Below are 22,898 nucleotides of genomic sequence, written 5' to 3' on the forward strand. Positions count from 1 at the left end.
ACTGCAACACACAGAATGACAATTTATTTATTTATTTTTTGTGTGTTGGCACAGATAATACTGGACACGAGTGGCACTTTTATGTGATATCGGGAAAAAATAAGGTTCTGTTTAAGATTTTCAGTAGGCGAATTAAACGACGAGAAAAAAAAACTAGTTCATACTGTAACTACTGTAATGGTGGGCGGTACGAGCAAACTTTAATATTACTGTGAGAGTCGTTTTATTATATGGTAACAGTATATTACAATATTGTTTTTCCTGCTGGAAATTCAAAAGAAAAAATATTTGTTTTTATGTCTATACTTACTTTGGGATAATCCAGAGAATTACTTTACAAAAGAAATACAATTCATCTATTTTGATTATTTTGTCTTTTTAACTTTCACCTAATTGGAAAAACTAAAAGATCAACTTATTCATAAAAATGTAACAAGTATGACATCAATGTAAAAACATATTACTTGAGTGTAACATCATAGAAATTATAAAACGAATATAAAATGTATAGTTACGACTATAAATTAAGATTGGATTACCCGCTTTTAAAGCTGTCATAAAATAGATGGACAATATTCAGTCACATACCTGTGACCGCACATCAGTTGAGTTCCATAATAAAAGCACCTTGAAATGCTGCAACTGTGTAAACTGAGTTTTGCCAAACAAATACCATTTAATAAAAACTTTCATTACAAAAATAATTTTAATTTCTTCCATACACATCCTATACTTTTTTTATACAATTCATTTATCATTCCTCCATGAAATCCTCCATGTTAATGTAAATAACGTGAAGTCTAGCCTATCCAATACAGTATATCCATCTACAGTGGAATAAATGGAAAAGCAGAATGTTTACAGACACATTTCTAGTGTCCCATAATATATTATCATACCGCCCATATACCACAAAAAAAAAAAAAAAAAAAAAAAAAAAAAAAACTGCTTGCGAGCTGCATATCATGAGTTATTAGAGAACAAACAGTACCAGATCTTCTTCTTAGTATTCAGTGTGTGTGTTTTCAGGCCATCTTGTATTCTAAACCACACTCATTAGTGCTTACTGTGTACATAAATGTATTAGTAAGAGTTACAGTGTACAGAAACATTGGAACACAGGTTGTGGATGTAGGAAGGGGTGGTGGGGTTTGGCAAAGTCGAAGTTACTGAGACAGAGTACTTCATGTTATTAGTTCCAATGGGTCACTTAACAGAATGCCACAGAAGTGCTATTGATAGAAGGCTCTTTACTCTGAGAGTAAACCCTCATCAATACAGCACGGTGAGTCTGAGCAGATGTCATGGCTCTTTGGCTTCACAGTGACTCTTACAGACAGTCAGTCAAGCTGAGGCGAACTTCCTCCAGTGACAGAACGTAACATGCTGCTGTCTCAATGAGAGCGATTTAAATTTGAAACCAGATTAGATCAGAGATTTGCAGAGAGATTTAATGATGAAAACCTGCCAGCCTTTTCTTGCAACATAATTTCTAGCAAGTTAAATAGGAGAACTGTAATGTAGGACCAATGAGGGACACAACTGCTTTGCCCCTCTTTGGTCCGTGTTTTGTGCATGGTGGAGTTGAAGACCAAAAGGGGACAAACCTGCTTTCCCTTTGCTCTGACTTGTACTCAATAGCAATCAACAGCAACTTGAGCTTCACATAGCACAGCCTGAAAAAGAGAACAGACATTTAGTGTCCAGAAGCAGCTATTTAAATGCATAAGTTTCATTAAATTAGACCTTAAAAACAATTTCAAGTTCATCTATTGCAATCAGAACAGTCTATCACCATAAAATCCCATCGGTTCAAAATCCTGCTCCATATACTGTAACAGTACATTAAATATCAAATTTGATTGTCTGTAATTGTGTCAAGCAGCAGTTTCACATTCAGCGTAGACAGGCAAATTGTTTGTTGTTGAAAATCACATCATGCGAGGACACGTGATAGTTCAGGTTTGCAGTCAATTTGGCATATTAAAATATTATATTATATTAAAAAGCAAGACTATATGAGAGCCTTTATGATACTTACTATTATGTGTTTGTAAAAAAGTGCTGTAAAGCTCCCATGCTTTAGAGCATAAGCATACTTACTCACAAATTGTAGGAAATGAAAGCCCCACAAAGGCACTGGACAGGTATTCAGTGTACATTTCATTAGCTACTCCCTCCAGATAATACTTCTGCCAGGTATCCTCCTCAATCTACAAGGCAAAAACAGTTGGATTCAGATACCAACAGTCAGGGAAGACACCATATTTCATTTGATGTGAATGGATTAATCAGCCATAACAACATTAAATACTGTACATGATCAAATTCTTTTCAGTGGACAAAAACCTCTAGAAAATAAGGTGTGACTTAAAAGGATAGTTCACCCAAATGTTTTAATTCTGACATCATTTACTTAACATGTTGTTCCAAACCCATAAAACTTTTGTTCATCTTTGAAACACAAATGAAGGTATTTTTAATTGAACCTGAGTCATTTCTGTCCCTACATTGAAAGTCGATTCACCCACAACTCTGACAGTTCAAAATGTTCATAAAGAGAGAGAAAAGAAATCCATATGAACTGAGAAGTGTTAATCTAAGTCTTTTGAAAAGACACAATTGCTTTATTCACCTTATTTTGCAACATGGAAGTAAACTCTTTTCTTTGAATGTGTGAAACCTCTGTTTCATTAGCCGCTATAAAACAGTAACTAGAAGTAGTGCAGTAAATGGTAAAACTGTCTGCACTACAAACCAGTGTGTTTTTGATTATGGCAATGCATCTAAAATAATATGATAGCAATTAAAAGTTTGCAAGATAAAGCAGCATAACAGACTTTATGTTTTTGTACAATTAAAATAACAGGAAGTGAATGACAAATGGCCACGCCCGCTCGTTCAATAAAGATAAGGTGGATATGATGAACAGATTTAATTTAGGCTTTAATTAATATAGAAACATTAATCAATGAACATATATAGAGCTCATCACATATGTTAAGTCAATCGTGTTTGCTTGACACACAACAACCAATGAGGTTTGTTCTTGAGCGTCAAGCAAGTACGGATGAGCTTCTGTTTATCATTGAGGTGCTCTATGTATGTGCATTTACCAATGTTGATCAATGTGCCTAAATTAAATGTTCATCTTATAAAGCAATTGTCTCTCTTCTCGATTCATATAGATTTGTTTAACCATCTTAACTTTTTGAAGAGTGAAAGTTGGGTAGGTACAGAAAACTCAAAGATCAAAAGCCTTAAGTGCTTGGAACAACATGAGAGCGAGCAATAACAGCCATTTCAGTTTTGGGTGAACTATTATTTTACAAATGTGTCATTCCCAAAAAATTGCAGAGGACAAAAAGCTGTTGGTTGTGAATATTACATACTACTGAACATATAATTAAGTCACTAAAAGCCGTGTTTTTTTTCATGCGCATCAAATTAAATATGGCATCAACTCAGACTAAGTGTACAGTCTCATACCAGAACACAGCATACACACGTCTTGCACTCTGAAGTTTCTCTCTTTCTCAGTGTCATCCTTTCACTTGTTTAACATTTCAATCTTTTTCAGACTTGAGAGTGAGAATAAAGGCCAGGCATATTTGCGTGTCTGAAATCCCAGCTGGTCCCTTCATCATCCTCTCATTACATGCGTCTCGGGATGTGGGGCGGGTGGGGCTGTGATAAGCAGCGGGGCTATTAGGCAAACACTCTGCCATTAGTCAGCCATCTTGCCAAGCCAACGTCTATCTGACAGACAGTCAAGAGAGATGCTTTCAAAGCCAGGCCCAACTCTCTTTCCCTCTGCCAGGCTAAGAGCACTCGCATTCCGGAGCAGGCATCTTTTAGGGCGGCACTAATGGGTAGACTTTTGTCATTTAGTCCTAAAGAGATGGCAGCCATTTACCATAGGCTCCCTGCCTGTCAGAGCTGATGCAAGTAAGTGTTACGGGCGTGTTCTCTCGCACCGACTGAACAATTATTTCCTCAAGTCCCTCCAGAGAGCCTGATCCGAATCCCCTCTGCTTATTGCTTTTTTGTTAAACCTGAAGAGACCAGATAAAGGAGTCACGCTGAACGTTCTAGCGATATGATTCTTAGTGAACGATACAACACATCAGAAATTTATACTTAGGACAACAGACATAATGCAAATGTGTTTGTGGCTGTGTGAATGTGTGCATCTCTGGGGTGTGGGTCTCATTAACACCTCCCGGTAACACCCTTCTGCTCTGCTTCCTGAATGCCCACTCAAATCAGTCATGTTGCCGTCTACACAAGCGGCCCTCTCTAACCCCACTCATTCAGCAGACAGACTGGGCCTTACACTCTCACACATTGTCTATGTTGTCTTGTTGTCTCACTGTGCCTTATGTGAAGTTGCTGACAGAAATGGACTGAAGATATTTCAGATGGGATCAAAAAAAAAAAAAAAAAAACACCTTAAGAACAACAAGAAATATTAGCTAGACATGTTTAATACCACTAGAGATGCTTTGTTATGGTTGCCAATTACATTTAAAGGACCAATCTTTATACTTAATGATTATTGAACATTAAAGTGGATAATACAATTGATGAATGAAGTAAAAAATTGTGTTTGCACTACAGAACTGAAAATAGTACTTCCCAGTGCCTCTATCAATATATCATAGGGAAGAAGTTTGTTTCAAAAATAACATCTGATATCACATGGTTTCAGTATTAGTGTATATATATTTCTATGTTTTATTAAGTGGTTTTCAAACTGGGGGTTTGTGGGAAGTGGGTTGTTGTGGGTAGAAAATAACAGGATAATTAATCTGCATATTATGACTAAATATTACAGATATTTAACAATCTTTAATAAAGTTTTAATTTTAATACAGTGACAATATAAAAGCCAACTATACTGCCATTCAAAATTTTGGGGTCTGTAAGATTTCCTTTAAATATTTTTGAAAGAAGTCTCTTATGTTCACCAAGGCTACATTTATTTGATGCAGTAAAATAGTAATACAGTGAAATAGTATTACAATTTTAAATATCTTGGGTTTTTTTTTATTCATTTTTTATATATTATAAAAAGTAATTTATTCCTGTGATGGTAAAGCTGAATTATCAGCAGCTAATCCAATCTTCAGTGTCACATGAACCGTCAGAAATCATTCTAATATGCTGATTTGGTGTTCAAGAAACATTTCTTTTTAAATATAACTTGCATACATTTTATGGAAAATAGGATCTTCATAATGTAGACAATAAGGCAGCTAATATGGTATTGGGACAGAGTCTATTTTACAAAGTCCTTTCATTGCACAGATGATGGAAATAATGGAAGCTTTCCAGCATCTCTATACATTTTATGATCTCACTGCTCGGACCCATTAAGAAATGATCAGCAACCATATTGATACACTTTCCTTTTTTGACAGTTAAAGAAAGTGTTTTGGTGTTGTCTTTTGTGAGTATGGACATGGGTCAGAGAGGTTAGAAATGTGTATTCGTACAGTGCACTCTGGCATGGGTGGTCTGGGCTGTCTCTCCTCTGGGTTTTTATGAGAAGAGTGATGTGCCCTGCAGATGTTTCCACACATGCCACATTTACACAGTCATTATAAAGTCATTCCTCATCTCTTTATGACACGAGAATGTTGCTCTCCATGTTGAAAGCCTGCGCAGTCAAGAAAAAAAATCAAAGAGAGTAAAATATAGCCCTTTGCGGATTTCAGAATACGTTTTACAATCTCTGTGAAATTCTTTAGTCTGATCGCTCACTCATGCTCTCTCTTGATCTCTCTGTTTTTCCAAAGAGCTCCATCCAAATCTGAACCACCTGATAATAACCCACCACCTCACTGCAGCCATTCAGGCCTCAGACCGTTTTATTTAGTGTTTTCTTAAAAAGAGCGATCCATACGTCTCTGAGCAGTCTGGTTCAGTTGGACGATAAATAAAGATGGCTTTGGGGTGCCGTTCATTGACTATGAAACATGCACATGGTTCGCATTTTCCAGCTCTATCGGCACGCAGGAGGACAGTAAATTCTGAAAGAGGAAAAACCACTAATTTACATCCTCACTTCCACCATGCCATTGACTCATATAAATTACCTCATTATGGCAGCTGCATTGCTGTGTTGCCGTCCCGAGTACGTCCCAAATGAGACCGCCAGGCTCAGAAGATGATTTACTCAATACTATAATGGCTCTGGTGATTGAGCTGAAGTGGGGATGGAGGCTGATTCTACTCTACGGGATTTATCAAAGCACAAGACGGGCTGACGGTACCTTGATGTATGACCTCATGGAGAAGAGATTGGCGAGCATAGTGGACAGGCCCTGTGCCAGGCAACTCTGGGCTATGAAGCCAGCCTTCAACTCGGCCAAGCAGATCGCATCATCACCCTCCTTCCAGTTCCAGCTGGGAATGTTTAGCAGATGGGCCTGAGGACACATGGGACGAGAAAAGGGGAAGTTAACAATGTCCCCAGCTGAGATGTCTAACAAGTGTAGTAATGAAAAACACCAGAAAAAAAATTAAATCAATATATTTCTTACAGTTTAGAGAGAAGTTGTAGTTTTCTGTACTAACTTGTAGCAAATAAACATGAATTTATTATACATTATATTAAGGTTTGTACAAAACACTGTCAAAACACAACGTGTTACAACAGCCCCTGGTCTCCCCAGCCTTGTTGGATTACATAAATCTGTCAAACTGATAACGCAAATCTCATAACAGTAGCATGTCACTATCATATCTCATTGCTAAAACAGCAGGTTGTCTGACAGTCCTCTAAAACAGTTGTCTACAGTTGACATTCAATTGCTCTCGAGTGAACTGTCCCATGAACAGAAAACATCCATCAAGTCATTAACATCCATCTCCTGTTCCAGCGCTCCCTGATGAATACAAAGCTGTGTTCATGTTGGTTTAATAGGGCATAAGCACTAAACATACTCTGTATTTGATTCCCTTGAACTTATAAATTTACCATTGTCATGGAAAGCAGAATCTGAGGGCCTGTTCTCATATGGAACATTTATTTGACACAAGTCACGTTTCTGATCACTTTTATAGCCTCTTTGTAACATTGTATGTACTGTAATCTTTCTGCTAAGGTCTTCAACATTTTATTGTTGATTTGACTTGACAGCAACAAAACAAAAAAAATAAACTTCCTACCTTATTGTGGTATTGCAACATTTGAGTGATTATTCTGATCTTTGGATGGTAGTTCTTGATAGATATTACTCTGTAAAAAAAAAAAGGAGAGAAGTCAACATGAAACAGCATTTTTGCAGCAAGGGAAATAAACATTTCTGCCTTAAATAGAATATTCAGGGGGAAAATAATATGCAGGACAGAACTTAATTTTATTCATCAGAAATTTGAGAAAGTATTTTGATTGGAGCGCAAATATATATCTAGGGTTATATATAATCAACCAAATGCTGTTCTTTGAACCTTCTAATTATCAAAGAATCTTGAAAAAAATGTATTGGTGCTTCCACAAAAATATCAATCATATATATATACTTTGAATCAATTTGAAACATTCTTGCTAAATAAAAGTATTATTTTTCTAAAAAAAAAAAACTCCTTTTGAACAGTAGTATATGAACAGCACTTTCGAGAAATATCATCAACATGACTTACACTCACATGAGAAAACTCTAGACATTAATCTTCTAGTAAAATCTGTTTTATTCTGCATGGAGCAGGTCACTCCCACATGTAAACAAAAACGTACTGAGTGCACCTTTAACCTCCAGGACTGTCCCAGTATTCACCATCGTTAGTCACTTTGGATTAAAAGCAAGCATCTGCTGAATGAATAAAAAACCAATTCATCTTTTATTTCCATAGAGAAGCCTGTGATATGTGGCAGAACAGTGTGACTTTACTGTGAAATCTAGTCTGGATTTCTCTCCAGTCTCATAAGAGAGGTGCAGAATTTATTTCCATATTAAGCTGCTCTATAACACATAGTTCAAAAGAGCATTCCAAGACATGCCTAAATTAATATTTCATTTTCCAAACAGGCCAGACTGTGCGCAATTCTGTGTGTTGCATGGCTAAAGAACATCTTCAGCATGAAAAGAGGAAGTGAAATATGTTTGCCCTCCCTTCACACACTCTTTCAGAGCAATATTAGTTGACTCCATCCCAAAGGAAATTCCTCCTGGCTCTTTTCATCAATGTTCAGGTATATAACATGTGCGAATCTGACCTGAGACGCCGACTATCCCATTCACACCTTTCTTTAACAGCACAGGAGGGTGAAAGACATCAGCTTTCAATACATCTGTTTTACAGGAGGATGTCTCGAGTCTAGTGAGTGTGATGCTGCTGCACAAAACAAGATGTGTTGAAATGTGTCAAGAGTTGATAGACAAATGTAACCCTTCACCGAACTGACCTCATGATATTAGAGGCATCTTCAGCATCAGGGTCTCCACAGTATTTGTTTGCAAGAATCAAGCAGGCATCAGCTGACTCGATCTGTACAAGATGGAAAAGAAAAGGTGAGATGGCAGTGTTCAGAACAGCATCAAAAATGAACACTAACAACCTCCTGCATTATTCTCTACAACATCCCTACGATTATGTGTCTGTAATAAACAAATTAATTAGATAATGTATCAGAGTATAACACCATTATTAAACCAAAATGGAAGAAATGCTATGTTTTTATGACGTTACCTTCACTCTTGCTAGATCATGTGGGTTAAGGACAGATCCTTGATAGAATTCCACCTGAGTGAAGTGACGTTTGAACAAGGCTTCCAGCTCAAGATTAGGGGAAATACTAGAGTATGGCAAAAAGAGAAAGTATGTTATTAACCAAGTGATGTAAAGCTCTGCAATTTTGAGAATGTTTTCAATTCAAAGGAACAATGTTACATGTGTGCGTAAAACTAAATAATGTAAAAAAAAAAAGATTTAGTAACTGGCTGATCTCCTTGTTATTTAAAAACAGGCAACTATACTGTATGTGATTTATTTGTTTTTTTAGTAACACACAGTCATTATATTCTTTACAGTGGGCAAAGGCTCCATCAATCTCATAAAATGTATTCCGAAGGGAATTGTACTTACTTATGAAGAAAAACTATTTCTACATTGACATCATCCCTGTCCTTGTGTAGGAAGTCTTTAAGGAAGTTGGAAACACTTTCGAGCGTGATATGACCACAGACCACAATATGCCTGTAAGGGGGAAAATTCAGCTGAAGTGCGCAACATAAAATAAAACAAACTCTGGCATATCCTAAAAAAAAGCAAAAAGTCCAGAATAATAACCAAAAATGTCTTGAAACCATTAAATGTTGTGGCTTTCAAACATTTGCTGTCTGTTATAGTCATAATAGCACATGTTGCTTTACCTCATATTTATAAACATGGTTTAAACACTAAATTAAGTGCTTTGAATTTTTCAGGGCAAACAAAATTTAATCTTACTTTTTAATGTTGGATTGTCAAATGTCCTTAATAAGCTATGTCTCTGTAGCCAAACCACCCTTGTGCTAAGACGCATGTTGACATGTACATCAGTACTAACTGACATGTATCGGAGCCCCTGTCAAAAGCGGTTAAATTGTTTTTGGATCTGTGGCTGCCTTGAACTCTAACCATGACTTCTCTGGACAGGCACCGAATGAAAAACTTGTGATACATCAGATGGAACAAACAAACAGACTCAAATGGATTGTTCCAGAGGTCACGGTCTTCTGGGGCTCATTTATTCTGCCTCTATAGTAAGATCTAGTTTCATACTCTAGAGCTGTTCCAAAACCTAGTAGAGAGTTGCCTTGACATCTACTGGCTATATAGGCAGCGCTCAAATAGCACGTCTGTGCAGTATTAGCTAAAGTTAAAGATGTTAAGCAAATATCACTCAAACAAGAGTCCTGTTAACAAGCTACTTCATATTGAGTGACTTACATTTTAGACACAACATTGTCAGTTGTCTATTTTTGTTCCACCACTCGCCATGTTGTTACTGTCATGTGACCTACCAGTGCACACTCCAGAATCTCAGCAGAAATAGTAAGTCATCAGGGTACTTTTCGCCTACCGTTTTTTCGAATACTGTGTATTCGGACATGCTATTTTTTTAGCGTTTTGTTTTTCGCATACTAAAGAAGTATTCGATTTCAGACGCAGCGACTCATTTGTTTCATTTCTGAATGAATCACTGTGTTTTGAATCAGTTTAGTCAATGATTAAGTGACTCACTTATAAATGACACTTGATTAATTTCTGAATTAATCTGAGTATGAATGAATCAGTTTAATCAATGATGCAATGATTCACTCATAAAGACTGTCACATATTTCAGTGCTGAATAAATAAGTGTGTTTCAACAAATAGATTCAGTAAATGACTCAAAGTAAGTAACTTGTCGCCACCAACTGGCACAGCGATGTAACTTGCAAAAAGAGTCACTGAGAAATCCCTCAACTGAAGGTTGTTTTCAAGCCTTTAAACTATATACCATATTACACACTAATGCACTTTAAATTACACACCAAAGTTGTTCTCAAGAGTTTTACATGTGCAATGATCTGACTCATATAAAAGATTACGGCCCATCATTACTATCCTAACAACTTAATGGCCACTTCTATTACTGTTGCAGAACAATAACCATGTTTTATTTGTCAAGCAGAGCTTCTATGCAACAGGAGGTTAAAGAGTTGAGCTGTAGCCATGGGGTTTTGCGGATCACTTCACTTCCCATGCTGGATGACTCCAATACTGCTGTGGTCAAAGTCTCAAGAGCTTTAACCGTGCATGGTAATCAATCTAAATCTGTCCAAACTAACTCTCCCTTCAGCAGACCCAATGTGTACAAAGAACAGGGGCTGCTGACCTTAATTGTAACTGGGTGTATGTGCCTGTGCTCTCTCAGGTACTGGAGAGATGTGCTTATTTGTGCTGAGATCCAGGGCAAACATTAAGCGGATCTCTGTTTGCCGGAGGGACCCGATGAGGCTTTATGAGTGCAGTGTCTGGATGCTATCACACATAATGATCTTCACAGATCTGGCCTCTTGTATTTAATGAGTGGTAGTAATTGCATGCTTGACTGTCCTGGGATGAGAAGACTCTGTTGAGTTGATGGCTTGGTCTAAAGCCAACAGTGTCTGGCAAAGGGGTGGTTTGATGAGAGACATATTATTCATGTTTTCCTATTTCCAAAAATGCCCATTTGTGAGCTTTAGCTAAATCGGAGGGTTTTATATGACAATGCTCTCACTCTTTTTACTCTAGAACAGCAGAGTCTCTGGCAGAGATACAAACACACTCTGTCTCGGCTTATGTCAGACATCTTGTCTCCATGTTTGGATGAGCCATCAGTGGTGCGTGACTGTGCTACTGATTGTGTTTCACCACAGTGGGGGAGTTTTTTGTTTGTTTGTTTGTTTTTTTCCTTTATATTTATGGTACTGCCAATGAAAGCAATACAAGAAATAAAACCAGGCAAAAGACTATTAGGTTAGACTAATGTCATTATGGGCTGTATTGGTGTTGAAATGATCAGATATAATTCTGACAGAATAATTTTACTTTTTTTAATTTAAATTCTTTATAATATTGTAATTTGATCAAAGGTTGATTCTTTTTTGTTTGTTTGTTAAAGAATAACAAGACAGCAGCAAACATAGAGGTAAATATTTAACTAGTCATGTCATCTTAACATGTGGGCATCAATGAGACCCATTGTAAAATAAAGCAGCTTTTATTAGGCTGCCGATATGACTAGTCTTCATGTGAGTGTCTTAATCTTAAATTACTGAGAGCACCTTTAAAGACTTACAATAGCACTTGTAAGTCTAGCATTTGTCTTGGCATTTGTTGCCTGATTTATGACTGTATAGCCACAATATTCTTCACAAATAGGGGAAATAATTAGTTTAAAAATAAATTAAAGTTTTTTAATCACTGATTAAAAGTAATATGAGTAATAAACATCAGAACATTTTAACAAGAAAAGAAAACTATATTTAAAATATAAAAATGTTTAAAAAAAATTAAATACTACTGGAAAAACTTCATATCTACACACTTAAGATGTCGTCAACTTAAAATACACACACTAAAACACTACACTGTGAACAACACACAGTGAAGAGAACACTTGGGTTACAACACAATGTTACGCACGATAAGGTGAAATAAAATGTTAAAATAATATGCACAAACAGAGCAATCAAATGCAGAAGGGCAGTTCCCGGCATGCACTGTGAAACATGCCAAATAAAAATGAAAAAGAATATAAGCAACAAAAATATGGAAATCGTAACCAAAATTTGAAGAAATTAAAAACAACAAGCTCGAACATCAGCCTCAGCAGCGAAACCATTAATACTGCTCTAATCCTTAAACTGATCAATCATTTCAGAGCCGAACGAAAAGCCGGTTTCCGCGCATAAACAACATTTTAGGAACAGATAGCTGTGAGGAGAACGTCACCTGATGAAAGGGGTGAATGCCTGCACTTCTCTTCAAACAAAGAGAGAACAGAGCTTGAGATGGACATGTGTAGTCCATATGGAGCCAGGGCTCCATCATCATTATGACTTGATGCAGGAGAACAATAATGAATTTAATTTGGCAACTCTTTAGCCAGTAACACCTCTTTAAACTACTGTAATTATTCAAAAACACTTCATTATGTCTTTGTTTTACTGCAATTTCCCAGCATATGCTGTAAGGCTTGGTATCGCTCAATGATAACCAGATATCTAACACTAGGGGGACCAAATGTAAAAGGTTAAGAATCGACCATTGACGCCTATGTTTCTTGATTGGTTAATTGTTACACATCACAAGAGTGGATCAGTTTTAATCTCTCTCATAAGGTTTGTAAGGTCAGAGTGTTTGCTTTGACTACCTGCTTTTTCATTAATTAAACTGGAAAAATGAATGTACAAATAAATACGAATCAATGCAATATCCCAAGTCTCCAAGAACTGAAAAGAGGTTTAAGCAGCTTTTATGGCCAGTCAATGTGGTTTGTGATGGGCAAACTTTTTGCATATGAATTCTAAGTTAAACTATATTTCTGGGACCCAGCAACTTATGTTTTCCTCTGTAGAGGACAATTGGTTTCCCAATTTCCCAAAATGGTTTCCTGAGTGTAAAGATACATTCTAGGCTTTACAGTGATACCAAATGTTTAGGGGTTTGGCCATTACAATTCAAAAAAACTTGTATGGCATTAGGAGCATTAGGACTGTTATTTCGCAGTGTCTATTTACACCAAGTACAAATAGCCTGCCTTGTTGGCAGAGGCTATTTACACAAATTAGACTAACTTTATAACATTATAATAATATATACATTACACTGAAGTGCAAATATTATCTGTCACTATATGCACTAAGTATAAATAGCATCTAACTACTATTTACACGTAGTGCAAATAACAGCTGCCATATTTTGTTATCATCAATCATAATTGGACACAGTTGGGAACACCCATTTTTGTCCATGTTAATAAAAATTGTGTAATGAATAATCAGAAAGTGAACATTATACAAACAAATAATTCTGTAACATTTTATAACATATTTGAGAACTTAAATGGATAGTTCACCCAAAATGTAAATTCTGTCATCATTTCCTCACCCTCATGTCGCTCCAAACCCATATCAGTGCTGTTCTAATATTACTTCTATATTCTATTATTAATATATTATATTTCAGTTTTAGTTTCAGTTTCAGTACATGTTATTTAAACTTGTTATCAGTTAGTTGACAATGCAACATTTCTAATTCCATCTAATATTTTTATTTTATTTTAATTAATGAAAATAATTTATTTGAAAAATAAATTTGAAAGTCACTAAAATCTAAAAATGACATTTTTAAAAAAATGTTTCTCTTCTTTTTGTGCTCCAGAGAAGAAAGACAGATTTGGAATGACGCGAGTTATGACAATTTACATTTTTGGGTGACTATCCATTTAAATGCAAAGTCTGGATCATGCATGTTTAGTTGAAGTTGACAAAAAACTGTGTCAAAGTGCTGGAAAACACTAATTTGCATTAAACACCAATTAAATTCAGATTCTGCTCATTCATATTTACACTCTTGATCATTCAAAGACAATTGAATATATTTTAATTTAATTATGCCTTGATTTATTTTCCTCAACATACTTTTTTTTTTGTCATATGTTTTTCATGCAGCATATTTTTTTCTTCTTCTGCTGGGACCCAGGAGGTTATACATAAATATAAGTTTCTGTTAAATCTCAGCCTTATAACTAGCAGGAGAATGTTCAATGCAGTAAGCTGTCCAACATCACAGACTATACATCAAATTGTCAGCTATGCATGGATAGTTCCCCTACACACCTAAGCAGAAGTCAGGAAGCCAGATGACTAAACCTCCATTGATCTCACTCGTTTTAATGCGTTGTGAGAGCCATATCAGTAATGGCATTTCTACATGCCATTTCACCCTCTTTTCAACTCTTACTCCATGCATGCTCCTGCCAACACAGACCTGGTCTGACTGCTGCGGGGCAAGCAGTGCCGGCTCCACATACTTGGTGTGGCTTCGATTCTGGAGAGAAGCTCAGAGGAGGCGCATGAGCTCAGAGTTCACTCAGGGTTTATGTCAGTTTCATCTGCTCTCTAATAGAAACCACAGAGACCCCGGCCTGATCCAACAGAACGCTGCTCTATATTACAGTCATAGATCCAGATCTGATGGCTAAACATCACCAGAACACTCTGCTGACATAAACAGCCATCACAAACCTGGCTGTGGCATGGATTCAATAGCAGAGATTACTCTTCAAACTACTGCAAGGCTCGATACGCCATGACCATGGTGTCAAGGCTCAAGACAAAAAGAAAAAGAAAAAAAATGACTAAAGAGCTATTGATTTCTAAACGGAAACATTTAAGCCAAATTACTTTTGTAGTTGACAAATTACAAAATCACTCATTAAAGATAGCTGTTCAGTGAGTGCACAGCGTCTTTAGCTTTTAACAAAAGACGTGCTGTGTTCAAAGGACTATAGTATATGGACTATGATTATGATTTTGTATACACTACTGTTAAAAAGTTTTTGGGGCGGTAAGATTTTTTTTAAATATGTTTTTGAAAGAAGTCCCTTATGCTCAACCAAGGCTACATTTATTTGATCAAAAAACAATAAAAACTGTAATATTGTGAAATAAATTATTTTATATTACAATTTAAAATAACTGTTTTCTATTTCATACATTTTAAAATGTAATTTATTCCTGTGATGGCCAAGCTGAATTTTCAGCATCATTACTCCAGTCTTCAGTGCCACATCACATTTCAGAAATTATTCTAATATGCTGATCTGGTGCTCAAGAAACACTTCTTATTTTATTTTTTTTTAACAGCATTTATTTGAAATATGTAGAAATGTTAACAATATAAATGTCTTTACTGTCACTTGCATGCTTCAGTTTAACCCCAAACTTTTGAACAGTAGTGTACATATAACTTGAAGCTGTCACTATAGTAATTTGTCCATCACAAACCACATTGATCATAAATACTGTTTAAGAATATTTCTGTTTGAAAAAAAAAAGATAAGAAAAAAAAGAATAAAAATAAAAATCACACCAACTAGTCTTTACTCCCAAAGTTTTGTCACTTCACTATGATAAACAACCATTCATACTATTGGTTCAGACATTAAAAAAACTACTACTTACAGTTCAGTTATTAACATTATCTGGTGATCTGGAAAAAAAATCGCATATGGATACACTAATGTTTGCACACTAGATAATTATTATAATTTTATTTGTCATATTTGTGACCATTTTAGTCAATCTGGAACCCAGTTATTAAGCTAACAGATAGATCTGCATATTAAATAATTATGCAGAAAAGCAAAATGGAATAAAATAGACCTGGTTTAAACCTGTTATTCCCACAAATATGATAAGAATACTTTTATTATTAATAATAATAATAATAATAATAATAATAATAACAACAACTATTTTATCCACAATAACAAAATAATCCATAATCTTTAATTCAAGCTAAACTCTACACTTAACATTAGTATAATCAGCGCATTTATATAACATTTATGCAGCTTCCAAAGCTTATTCATAAACACCTACTCATGGACCGTTTTTTTTTTTTTTTTTTTTTCTTACTTGAGGCTCTTGTACTTTTGTGAGTTTATGCAGAATTAGACTCTAAACGTATGTATTTTGCACCAGCCTGAGCTTGTCGGAAATGTGCTGACAGTTGAAATAAATATCTCGACACATTTATTTCGAGGTGTCGTGATGTGTCCGTTCATGAGCACTCAGTCCCATGCATATTTAAACAATAAGGCAAAGCCTGGTGCCTGTCTCTCTGCTCGGCCAGAGAGCTGGAGCCTACTGTAATTGCAACCAGATGCATGCATAGCCAGAGAGAAAGAAAGCGAGAGAAAGAGAGAGGCTCAGCTCTTTTGACAAGGCCTTCTCTCAACACCAGACTGCGAATCCAAACGTGGGGCCGAGGCCAAACATAACATTTCATCAATCTTGTTTCACTGACAGCGAAACGGCATCAAACAAAGGGGCTCCTAATGACTTTCTCCCGGCTTAGTATTTGCCCTCAAATTCAGATGATGAAAGCCGGACGTGACCGTGGGCCTGTTTCACGCTGCGTAATGGGTTGGGAAATAGTGCGCACGCTAGAAAGAGAGAGAGAGAGGGTTCTGGAACTTAAGACGCGGGCGTTTGGGAGAATCGCTGTGCTGATGACAGGGCCGTGTTTGAGCCAGAAAACGAGTGGGGGGAGTGGGGGGGTTAAAATATCCACATTCACATTCAGGGGTCATCTTTGAAAAGGAAAAGAAAAAACGGAACATGATAAAAGTACCAAGCGGGGCAAAAAAGCAAGCCAATTGCAATGGAGCAGCTCCAGTGCGAGAGCTGAGGCATCCAAGCATTCAGGGTGTGCGCTGACTGAAGATCAGGGCCAGAGTCATGTCACACGGAGATGAGGTTATGAGCCAGCAGTGACGCACAGCCAGAGAGGCTTTTCTCACTGCAGCATGCACAACCAAACAAACAAACAAACAAAAAAGCCAACAGACATCCATTCAACAGAGAGCATGCGAGAGATGGATCAAGCATGACGAGTAGAACTCAAAGAACAGAAAACTGAATCAAACACAAGACAATGATGACACTAAGTAAACAGCGTCTTGTATCTGAGCATCATAAAACTAGTTCTATGAGCTAATGATTTCATTTTCTATCATTTACTGTGCTCATTTATATTACAAATACGAAACAGACACCCATTCTACAGCAGCACATAACGAATGGAAAACCAACAGCAGTCACTGTAATGAAATTAAAATGCAGCAGATGTGTTACGAAAAAGAAGCCACGGACACAGAGCAAAGGCATGGACATGTGGCTTCGATGGCCAAGGTCTCCAGTCACAGTGTGACTTTCATTTGTCCTAAAAATTTTTTGTCTGCACTAACCCCCTCTCTATCTGAGAAGGGGGAGTTTGAGTCACACAACCACACCTGGTTCTGGATTTTGACTTACTTTCTGCCTCGTGTCGAGTTATAACTCCCTCCGTATTTCTTCCGATTAAGGATGAGAGCAGCAATTTCTGGCACGTAGCGAGCAAACATGGCCTACATGCATGGAACAGAAAAAGAAAAGGGCATGCAAAGAGGGGTTCTGCTGTGACCGAGGCCACAGAGGCACCTTGAATACTTACTTTCTGCCATTTACCGCACTATAGGAACCACCATATTTCTTGCGGTTTCCTATTAACTCTATGATTTCAGGGACGTAGCTGGCAAACATGGCCTAAGGAGAAGATGGGAGACAGAAGCAGAGGCTAAAAAAGAGTGCGGAGAGACCCGTCTGAGTCTGGATTTTTACCCCCAACCTCTGATGTGCAGAAATTGATAGGGACGCGTGTTTTGTCGGGGGAAAAAATGGTGTAGCTTGGTAAAATGTTAATAATTTTTCTTTAAAAGTTTTTTTTTTGTTTAACGTCCATTGTGCTTCTGAAAAGATCTGAAAGGATCTTTTTTATTGAGGGGGAAACAGAATAATGGACAAAAAGCCAACTTTGGAGACACTCCACTTTTTTTCTTTTCTTTTTTTATTGGTGCTGCCCATCTGTTTTCTCTGACAGCACAAAAAAAATATCTCGTGAAAACGAAGAGAAAGAAGAAAAAAACCTACATGCCATGTTTTGTCCAACAAACACTATTGCAGTGGCAAGTGTATTTGAATAGTCCAGCCTGATCGCCCACAGCTGCAAAGCACATTAAGACTCATTAGTGTGCTTTAAATGAGCTGGATGCGCTTTGCAAGATTGCAGCCTTGACTAAGTTCTGTTTTATCTCTACGCAGCATGTTACTAGAGATCTTAATCCCTGAGATGTCAGCCTGACCTTCCGAAGAGAGTTGTGAGCGGTTCTTCACCCCTCTCTAGGGCCCTAATGAATTATGACATCTGTCTGATCAGACCTGACGGTTTACAACATTTCCATACTGAAGTCATTAATTGAACACCTGATATAAAGCAGAGCAATGATTATTTCCAGTCCTCCTCAAAAACAAAAAGAAATAGCAGATTGCTATGGAAACTTCTGGACAGCTGGAACGTTCTGTCCAGTGATAGGAATGGAGCGCATCTGTCCTGCGTTATGTTTATATGAACTTCACATGAGAGTTATTGAATGCCTGTGGATGATCTATACCCTGGTCTAGAGTCTGTTAACCACCAAGACCCTAAGGCTGGACGGTATATATTGATTTTTGAATTTGTATAATTTCCTTAAATCATTTCTTTTTAACTTTTCAAAATGACATCCCCTTAAAAAAACATATTCACTGTAAAAAGTGAAAATGAGCTACCTTAAAGAACTATTTCTACCTGATCTGACCCATTCATTTCACAAGTGTAACCAAATGTATTCATGTTCACGCAGTAATATGATGAAACTACATCTGACATGAAAATAATTTTAAAAAAGATGCCACAATATTTTTAGGTTCCTTATAAAAAAAAAAAAAAAAAAAAAAAAAAAAGATACTATATAATAGTGAAAGTTTTATTTAAAAAAATCATTATTCATATTATTCTGGTCATGTGGAAAACGTCCTTTTTTAATTCGATTTTTACAGTATTTTAAGTCTTATGCAATAATTATTATATACATGAGAACAGGCCTATCTGAAAGGATTTGAATGACAGTATTTATTATATAATTATATATATTTTTAACTACACTTTTTTAAACTAAACTTAAATGTTAATTGCAGTTTGAAACCGTAAACTGATCAAATCTAATAAATCTACTAATCCCAGCTGCTTATCTCTCATTTATTTGCTGTTCTCCTCTTCTAAATCAGTTTAACAAAAAATTCCTGCAAAACATACACAGCTAGTTTTCATCTGTGTTATTGCTATGTATATTTTTCTGTATCACCATCCGAAGTTGCGCTGGTGTAAATGCACTCTTTGAGAGTTTGTGGCTGCTGTTGCTATGGAGACGCTCAAGCAGGACTATGGGCCATCCGCCTGCCACTGTGTTTGTTGGAATTCGGGGAGGGAAACAGAAGGATGGGATCTCCTGAAACCGCAAAACTGTTTTAAGACAATAGCAACAACATTATCGTCAAAATACATTCTTTAAAGACTATTTTAAATGTAATAAACATGAGTGGTAGTGTCATACAGCATCTACAAGAATTTACACAATACATGTACATTTCATCTTAACTTGGGCTGTAATGTTATAACAAGGTAATGGATTTTAAAGGCAGGGGTGCAAACGTTACAAAGACAGTGGACGTATACAATATGGTAAAAACAGCGTTGTAATTTGGGCCATTATGAAGACTGTGGAAAGACGACAGTTATGAGAGTCAAATCACAGGAATTGTCTTATTTTTACATGGTAGTTGGAGCAAGGCGTTTGCATGGGGTAGGGGAAGGGGTGCAGGAGGGGTGCATCGAGTGCCAACAAGAGGAAAAGTGTTTTTACCAGACCACCAAGAATGAAGAAGACCATGAACAGGCGTCCAAGAGTGGTTCTTGCATAGACGTCTCCATATCCCACAGTGGACATAGTGACCATTAATAAGTACACACATTCCCAATATGAGAGCGGTTGAGAGTTTTGAAAGTTTTCCCATGGATCCCCTGAGTTTTCCACCTGCAGTGGAGAGGAGCGCAAAGAGAGAATTACTGAGCGATCAAAACACGATCCTCTACAGCCATCTAGTGTCCATAGAGAAAATCACAAAAATTAATTGTGAGAGAAACCAAACTGAGGATTTAGTGGCAATCAGAGTCTTTACTGCCATCTAGTGGCACAGATGTCCTCTGGCACATCCTGATTAAAAAAATAAATAATAATAATAATAAAAACACGGAAAAGGAACAACAAAACACCAAACCTTTAGATGAACTACAACACAAACCATATACGGCACAAAGGGACAGACGTGACGCTCGTTTAGGAGCTTTTTCCTCCCACGAATCTGCACGTGCACTCCTTTCTTTGTCAGTTTCTCCTGGGGCATAGGGAGAGGGGGGGCGTGTGTGTGTTTTTTCACTCACCAGATGAATGAATCCTGCAGCAGTGAGCCATGTGCTTATGAAGATGGAACACAGGTTCACCAGCTTGATGGAATTACTGTGAGAGACGAGAGTTACATCAAACCTCTCAAAGTGAAACGCATCACACTGACGTACAGATCAGTCAGTCATCTACTGAGCCCAACACACACACGAGCGGGCCGCTTCCAGCCACGCCTTGCCGTAACGCTGCTCACTGGGAGTGAACACACAAGTTATCAGCAAACAAACCAGAAGACAGTGGGATTCCGAGGATGACCAGCGCATATCTAAAGAGGTCTACAGCGTGTCAGGGGGTGGACTGCATGCTAGTTCTCTCAATGGTAGTCGGCACATCATGTCGCTGTGCGTTTTGTGTAAAGACGACCCCAACTTTGTTATGTCGGCAATGGTCCTGATGCTCATGTCACCTCAAATTGCTACTCTCACTGAAAATGAAAGACTTCTGGTCACTGCAAATCGCCGTCAATGTGAACACCCCTCCTTTAGCAGCCAATAAGAGAAAATGCAGTGGTGGAAATGTAACGTCCTGTTGACAGCTGTGTCAGTTCAGTGTGATATATCGGAGCAATTTCCCCCCGAATGAAAAACGAGATAGCAGCTAAAATAAATGAAACGTCCAGAGGTTTTACAACCACTGAGTTGGGTGCTGACTGCTTTTTCCCCACTTCCTTTCTGATTCATTGACTTTTTTTTTTTTTTTTACGAAATACCACGAGATCTGTCATGTGTGTGACAGCCTGCCGGAGGAGGAATCAATCAGAGGCCTGTCTGCTTCATACTCTTGCATTCATCAGGGTGGATGGCGGCCCTGTTCTCTTACCTACAGCACACTAAAAGCGCACACAGTGTGGGATTAATGTAAAACATTCGGAGCAGACTTCTGGGTCAAGTCTGGGTAAGTGAAGGAACGGACATCGGAGACCGTACAGACTGTGTGTTGATGCCAGCGGAGAGGAGCTTTTGAAACGGACAGTGAGAGAGATGCGTGATATGTCGACGGCCTTACCTTGTTTTTAAGATATTCAAAAACTGTAAAATTTCTGAGAACTGTATCAATCTCAAGGCTCTTAGAAACCTCAGACCTACAAGAGAGGAGAAAAGCAGAAAACAATGAATAAAAACTTGTTATTGTAAAGCAATCTGTATGTTCAGAATGGAACACCAACTTATGGCATACTAGATTCTACATTTGTTTTTAAAGACCATGAATGGCTAGTAGTAGTCAAGCTCAGTTTTCTTTCTGGCTTTGATGTGTTTAAAGTTGGGGTGGAACATCTCAAAAGGGATTTTTTTTTTTTATTGTTGTTTTTATTATTCTTATTATTGTCAAAAAGCTTTAGTTTAAATTACAGCCATGCACTAAAAATCTGTATTAGTGTTACTTGCTCGTATTTTTAAACCTTACATTTTTATGTATATCCAAAAAAAAAGTTATTATACAGTAGAAAAAGTCACAATTATAAAAATTTTAGAATCTGTATGTGAATCAACATGCAGTATGCAATGATGAACATGTCAAACAGCAGTATAATGCTTCAACGGTCATTGGCATATCACACACAACTATCATCACACAAATTTCAATGTAATGTTAAAATGACTATATTTTAGTAGCTCAGTCATTTAATGAGTCACCAATAAAACAGATTTTCAGTCCATTTATTCTTCTTGAAAAGGGAAGGTCAAGCACATTGCATTGTGAGTTACAATAATCCATGAAGTGTACTCTGCATTCTGGCAAATATAGTAGTTTGTTCAGATATTTTCTGCATTAGTGTGCAAACACTGCATTCCTAGTAAGAGTAGTATGGTACTTTGCCATTCCTAACAAACAAATTTTAGACAGAATGATGTTTTACAGTAATATTAATCATTACAGTAATATATATATATATATAAATATACAGTATATATCTATATATATATATATATATATATATTATTTTTTTTATTTTCTTATTTATTTGTATTTATTAATCATTTTTAAACAATTAATTATGCATATAAACATATTAATTTATTTTAAGCAAAACTACTGACACAACATGACCATTTATTTTAAGCAAAACTACTTAAAGCAAAATTTTAAGGAAAGATATTGTTCCTCATACTTTTTAAAAACATCTGAAATATGACCTGGGCATGTCCCTGAGCTGTTTTGGTTGTTGTTATGTATTGCAATCAGTTGTTAAGCATGTATTATTTTAACAATTTATTTAGAGCTTAGAGTAGCGAAAGAAGAGCCATGGAACAATCACACATATGTA

General features: G+C 36.8%; 1 protein-coding gene across 4 annotated transcripts in view; it reads right to left on the minus strand.

Annotated features, from left to right (window-relative positions):
- The window catches only part of kcnma1a (potassium large conductance calcium-activated channel, subfamily M, alpha member 1a), a 180,017-nt gene that overhangs the window by 41,373 nt on the left and 115,746 nt on the right, over positions 1-22,898 (minus strand). For all 4 annotated transcript variants that reach the window (XM_081351035.1, XM_081351034.1, XM_081351036.1 and 1 more), the window contains exons 7-17: positions 21,638-21,713; positions 20,611-20,686; positions 20,033-20,203; positions 17,746-17,837; positions 9,094-9,204; positions 8,698-8,803; positions 8,414-8,496; positions 7,177-7,246; positions 6,279-6,434; positions 2,104-2,213; positions 1,608-1,676 (exon numbers count right to left, since the gene is read on the minus strand). In XM_081351035.1, the coding sequence (XP_081207161.1) occupies positions 1,608-1,676; positions 2,104-2,213; positions 6,279-6,434; positions 7,177-7,246; positions 8,414-8,496; positions 8,698-8,803; positions 9,094-9,204; positions 17,746-17,837; positions 20,033-20,203; positions 20,611-20,686; positions 21,638-21,713 (1,120 nt within the window). The remainder of the gene's footprint in view (positions 1-1,607; positions 1,677-2,103; positions 2,214-6,278; positions 6,435-7,176; positions 7,247-8,413; positions 8,497-8,697; positions 8,804-9,093; positions 9,205-17,745; positions 17,838-20,032; positions 20,204-20,610; positions 20,687-21,637; positions 21,714-22,898) is intronic.

This window comes from Scardinius erythrophthalmus (genome assembly GCF_964197995.2).
Source record: "Scardinius erythrophthalmus genome assembly, chromosome: 21".
Lineage (NCBI taxonomy): Eukaryota > Metazoa > Chordata > Actinopteri > Cypriniformes > Leuciscidae > Scardinius > Scardinius erythrophthalmus.